Source organism: Drosophila pseudoobscura, chromosome 4 (assembly GCF_009870125.1).
Source record: "Drosophila pseudoobscura strain MV-25-SWS-2005 chromosome 4, UCI_Dpse_MV25, whole genome shotgun sequence".
Taxonomy (NCBI): domain Eukaryota; kingdom Metazoa; phylum Arthropoda; class Insecta; order Diptera; family Drosophilidae; genus Drosophila; species Drosophila pseudoobscura.
The window spans coordinates 6,889,843-6,896,288 of NC_046681.1; the positions used below are offsets into that span (position 1 = coordinate 6,889,843).

The 6,446-nt window shown below is 46.4% G+C and overlaps 1 protein-coding gene across 1 annotated transcript; it reads left to right on the plus strand.

Annotated features, from left to right (window-relative positions):
• The first annotated feature begins 305 nt into the window (after window positions 1–305).
• Window positions 306–1,877, plus strand: LOC6902552 (lymphokine-activated killer T-cell-originated protein kinase-like). Its single transcript, XM_002133058.3, has 2 exons — window positions 306–643; window positions 694–1,877. The coding sequence occupies exon 2, from the start codon at window positions 704–706 to the stop codon at window positions 1,694–1,696; it is 993 nt and encodes a 330-aa protein (XP_002133094.2). The 5' UTR covers window positions 306–643; window positions 694–703; the 3' UTR covers window positions 1,697–1,877.
• Window positions 1,878–6,446: the final 4,569 nt, after the last annotated feature.

The following is a 6,446-nucleotide window of genomic DNA, read 5'->3' on the forward strand; positions in this document are numbered from 1 at the left end:
TAGGTATGGGGTACTTTCGGAGACCTGGAAAAGATCAAAGCAAACGAGAAGGAATGTGCATCCAATCCACGAAACCAAATACGAAACGTGTCCAGCGCTCGACCAATTAACTAATAGTTAACTAAACTAAAACTAGTGTATTGTAATTAAATAGAGCATGTGTTAATGGTTATACGATGAGATGATGAGACAAATACAGTATCAAAATGCCACGTATGTGCAGTGTTTCATTGTGCCACACACAGAAGCGAGTCCGAATGGGAATGAATATGGGTCCATAGATGGATAAAGGAATGGAAGTGGAAGTGGAAGTGGTAGTGCCATTGCTATGATGTCAATGGTAATTAAGCAAACATATTGTCAAAGTTATTAGCGAGGCTCTCATTAAAAAGGGGCGGAAAGGAACGATGGAAGCCAGAGACAATCGGGCGATTTTTTATGGCTACTCGATGGGCAATTACTTTAATTGTGCCCGGAGCGAGCCAGGACTACGTCAGCAGGGTTCCACAAAAGACCGAATGATTCCCGCTACCGATACCCAGCAGTCAAAGGATTGCTCGGTTAATGGAACGGCTTTGCCTTGACTTTTATGTCACTGTAGCACTTTCGTGTAGCATTTCTGAACAGTAATCTACGAATAAGAGTAAGTAACAAAGATATTTGCGAGAAAAACAAAGCTAACTATGACCGAAGCCTCTTGAAGATGGAGACGCCGCCCCGTAGGTCGCCCAACTTATCTCCGGAGAACGGGCAGGACATCAGCTCCCCGATTCGCATCCCGGCATCGTCATCGATGAAGACCCTGGGCTTTGGAAGCGGCGTGAAGGTCTACCGCCTGGACCGCTCGCCACGACGCGGCCAGATCCGTACACCTTTGGCCGTCAAGAGAATGACGCAAGATGCCGTGGAGAAGAAGGAAATGGTCTTCAACGAGCGAATCTTGCACGAGGCGGAGATCTTGGGGAAGCTGAAGCACCCAAACATTGTCGGCTTCTGTGGCCTGGTCACGTCGCTGGAAGGCCTAAACAGCCTGGTCCTGGAGATATGCGGCAACTCGTTGGGCTCCATTCTGGACGAGCGGCACGAGGGCAAACTGGGGCCGCTGCCCGCCAAATACACCACCAAGGTGATCACGGACGTGGCCCGGGCCCTGGACTTTCTGCACACCGATGCCCGGGTGCTCCACGGCGACCTCAAGTCCTTCAATGTGCTCATCAACGGCGAGTTCGAGAACTGCAAGCTGTGCGACTTTGGTGTGGCTCTGCCGCTGGACGAGCATGGCCAGGTGCAGCTCCGCAGGAGTGGCAGTCTATTCTACGAGGGCACGGGCTTGTGGGCGGCTCCGGAGGTGATTACGCAGTCGGAGATCTTGGACAACAAGGCTGACATCTTCAGCTTTGGCCTTGTCATTTACGAGACGCTGGCCCTGGTGCCGCCGCACACCCTGAACATGGATATGTTTTGCGGTGACAACAAGGAGAACCTGCCGGATAATGATTTAATCGAGGATCTCTCCGATCTTACGGAGAGCAGCCTCCTGCCCCCTTACGGGATGCGGCCCGCTCTGCCAGTGGGATTCCAGGTGAGCGAGGAACACGACAGCATCGTCGCTCTGTTCTTCCTGTGCACGAATGCCTCGTTGGAGGACCGTCCCGCTGCACGGACCATTCTGCAGAGCTTTGAAAAAGGTCCTTAAGGACTAGTCCTCGACTAGAATCAAGATATGTATTGAATACCCGACACAAGGTACATATGTATATGCTCCATAGTGTCCTGATCTTTTACCTTAAATAGTGCGACAATAACATGGAAAAGCGAAATAATTTTCCTGTTTCTCTTACAAATAAAAAAGTTCTTTGAATAATTTTAAAAATGAACTTTATCCGTTTTTACAGTGGATTTAAATTTACATTTGCGAGCATTTAAGGGATGCCATATTATATTTCTGCAGGACACATTTGATTTAAATTATTTACACTTGAACTATGTATAATTCTTCTTTAATTTGTATTATGTTTCCATTTCTTTTGCGCATTGTTTTTTTTTGCCAGGGCATTGCCCAGGTCGATTTCCCACAAAAACCGTGCTTTCCCGCCCCGTCTGCACTGCGAGCTGACAAAAAATCAAAAATGAAAAGGAAAATAAAAATAAAAATAAATCTGATAAGCGAAAATTACAAAGTAAACCCAACAGCACGGCAAACGCACACAGAGTTGCCCTTTTGGCTGCACGGGTGTGAGTGTGTCCTTTGCGTGTGTGACTGTGTGCCTTTGTGTATGTGCGTCATTAACGAGGTCATTGGTAAGTAAGCTTGTTTGATGTGCTCTAGACATGTAATCCAGGCGGAGGGAGGGGCGAGCGGAGGGGCAAGTCAAACAACTACAGCGTGGAAGCGTAGCAGCGCGGCAGGAGGAAGGAGGCAGAGGCGGAGGCGGAGGCGGAGACTACGAGCTGGCGACAAGGAACGTTGCCCATACGCCTCGTGTGTCACGCGCTGGCATGTAAATTCGGTCTCCACCCGGCACTGTCCCGTCTCGCCTCGTCCCGTTCCTGCTCCCCGTTACACTGCTAATGACATGAGCCTTAGCGCCAGCATGGACTGCCAGTGGTATGCAAATCAGGATACTTTGCCGACGCACTGATGGCCGCCGCCACTCAATTATGCGCAGCGCAGAGAACGGCTTTCGTTTTCGCTTTCGCTGCCTACTTTCAGGCACCCACTAAAAAGCCACCGAGCTCCAATGAGCGCTTTCGATTTCGGGCGCCACTTCTAGCGCCGCGGCCCGGTGCGGCGTGCCACGGCGTGGGGTGTGGCTAACTGATTTTCCGGAAATTCGGACACAATTCAATTGCAGTCCTTTTTTGGGTCGTTTCGTTTTCGGGGTATTATAGCTCTGGGAAACAATCCGCAGAGTTTTACGGGGCCAACAGGTGTTCCAATTGCCCAGGCTTGGGCACCTTCGTGTCGGCGGTATTTTTTTATTTTTAGTTTGGAGAGCTTCATTAAATTTTTAATTAGCTAAATTAGTGGACTGTGTTGCCGAGCGGAGTGCGCACACGAATGTCGAGGGAATCTTTATGGATCTGGCACTGGGGACTGGGCGCCCCTGCCTGGTGGAATTCGAATGTGTAAGGATACAGTTCTTACTGGTACCAGTTCTAGTACGACTCACTTCATTATTGATGTCCGGCAAGTGTACTGGAGGCACGGCATAACGTTACAGGTGTCCTTATATCCATATGTAGCACAGTGCCAAGACGAAATATTTAACTAACGCTGGCCTTGACATCCCCAAAATAAACGTAGCTCACGTCACAAATGTCTAATTAACATACAGTATGAATAGGTGGCCAGGGAAAAGGAACATTATACGAGTACTGCTGGAAGTGGCCATGCGTGTCGCTGGGTTAATGCCTTTTTCGCAGCGGAAGCGGAATTAGATGGAAATTAGGCGATATACAATGGTCTGCTTGATCAAAGGGCAAGTGTCCGATTAGCAAGCCCTTTGGCTGGCAACAAATTGTCCCTAAACTATTCCTAAACAATCCCTTATGAAGACCAAGATATGAACTACAGTTACTACGGCCAATAGTGGCTACTGCTTCGTATACTCCAAAATTAGGAACTGGGATATAGCTAAATATACATTTGTACATATAAAACTCTTTGCCTGTGCTGAAATGGTGCACCTGTTTTGGGGTGAGATTCACTAGATTTTAGTCAGTTTTGAAACTAAATAAATACCACTCCTAGGCGGGTTTCAGTTGCGGTGATCGACGTCGGAATTGATGGGTCACTCCCGCCGAATCAAACGCTTGGCTTCAGTTTCGAGATGCGTAAGTGAATCAGTATATAATTGTGGATTTATTTTAAAATATACACATATTCCTTCACAGAGCACTTATGTACCCTACGCTTTGCCACAGAATCGCCTCCCAGCAGGACAGAAGCGCATCCCTCGCAAGAGCCCGAGCCTAACAATCCGTCGTCATCTTTCGACCTGGCCATCGAAAACTATCTGAAGGGCTTTGACTACGAAACCAAAGGAGGATCTACGCGGGCTACTAGACTCTAGATATATCTCGCTCTTGTTAGGTATAAGGATATACGCATCCATTCATTTAGATAGTAGATACAAATGTTTTCCACTTGTTTAGTAATTTATACGAAGCTAAGTTATAATAAATAAAATTATTGAAAAATCATCCTTTATCGGGAAACTATCCCGACTACAAAAAGGCGTGGCACATCCAGATCGGTGACCAAATACCGGAGAAAACTAAAAATTTGGTTCGGTTTGGGAAATTGTCCGTAATCCTTGATAAGGACTCCATAAAATCAGGGATAATTTTCCGATCACAGGAAGCCGTCGCACATCCCGATCAGGGTCCCCACAAAAAGCCGAGAAAACTAAATATGCGTTGTTGGAGTCCTTACCGAAGAATCAAGGACATTTTTCTGATCACAGAGGACCACGGCACGCCCCGATCGGGTCCTAAATAAGGGAGAAAATAAGATATATATGTCTTTAGAAAATATCCTTGATCCTTGGTCCTTGATAGGAACTACATTAGATCAAGGATGTTTTTCCGAACACAGGAAGCTGTCGCATGTCCTGATCGGACCACAAATAGCCGAGAAAACCAGATAATTATGGTTGGGTTCTCTGGAGTCATTACCAAAGGATCAAGGATATTATTCTGATCACGGGGGGCCGTACCGATCGGGCCTCAAATAACGGAGAAAATCAATATTTTATATCCTTGATATCCTTTGTCCTTGAAAAGGACTTCATAAAATCAGGGACATTTTTCCAATCACAAGAAGCCGTCGCATGTCCCGATCGGGGAGAAAACATAACGGGTTTGTAATCTGATATTTTTGAAAATGTAGTTCAAGAAATCACCGATAGGGGCGACACCGAACAAAACAAAAACCTCGCGTCAAATGGCCAAAATCTGGATGGGATACCAGGCGAACAGCAATCAGCAGAAGGTAACTGAATTTTTTTAATTTGTGGTCCCCCAAAAGTATGCACCACTTTTTTGCATTTTTTACAATTGCTTGCTGCTGATTCTGTTCGCCTGGTATCCATCCAGATTTTGGCCATTTGACGCGAGGATTTTTTTCTCCGTTTTTTGAGCCCCGATCGGGACATACGACGGCTTCTTGTGATCGGAAAAATGTCCCTGATTTTATGAAGTCCTTTTCAAGGACCAAGGATATCAAGGACACTTTTATATTTAGTTTTCTCGGCTATTTGATCCAAAAATAATAATTATTCAATATAATTCAAGAATAATAATTATATAGTTATATAACGTATATTTTTCAATAATTTCATTTATTATAACTTATCTACTATCTAAATATATGGATGCGTAAATCCTTAAACCTAACAACAACGAGATCTACATATCTATACTCTATATTCTAGAGTATCGTGCACGCGAAGCCCCTTCCTTGGTTACCATAGTGAAAGTCCTTGTTCTCGATGACCAGGTCGAATGATGACGATGGCCTTATGCGTGGATCTTGCAATGGGTTTTCTGCTGTCACCTGTCCCCTGTCCCTCCGCTCCTCTCCTGCTGGGATACGAGTATTTCTGGCTGGGATACTTTGATAGGACTCCGCCTGGCTGGGGGAAATCGGATACGACTCGATTTTTGGCAAGGCCTAGGGTACATTAGTGCTCTGTGAAGGAAAATATATTTTAAAATAAAATCCACACTTAAATGCTGATTCACTTACGCCTCTTGAAGCTTCCACCGTCGATCACTGGTCCCTGTTGCAGTGGACGGGACGCCACATTGTCGACTCAGCGGCACAGCAGCGGCATCATGGCTATGGCCCGCAGCGGGACAGCTAATGGCTGCCACAGTCCAGCCAGGAGCACATCCCTTGGACCTCCCGAGAGGACGAGGAGCTACGGCGGAATACCCCGCGGGGGAGGTACCGATGTCGAGCTGACTGGAAGGGCGGAGAAAAATGCGTGGGACGCAAGGAAGAGGGTCACGGCAGTGGCCGGACCCAAAGGTCGCACGTCGGACCCGAAGTTACGAATGTATCTCTGAATGTAATCAATATTTTCTGCTATGGAGTTGAACAACGCGCTTTGATTATGCAATGAGTGCAAATGCTCGTAGTTATTGATGGATTGTCAATATGCCCGGCATCTCTTTGTTCGCCTTTATTTTGCGAAGGAGAAACTTTTTGTGGGGCTTTATAATTGATTTCGTTCGATTCGGAGCGCGGTGGCGCTCGGAGTCAGCGATGAGCGAGCTATGTATTTATGTATGCCGCCGCCCCGCTTTAGAAAACTATTGGAAACTATAGAAAACTAATAACAATAATATTGTTGATTAAGCATTAATCAAAAGCAGAGCCAGAGGTGGCAGGAGGGAGTCAGGGCAACGGCAGAGAAAGAAAATAAAAACAAAAGACA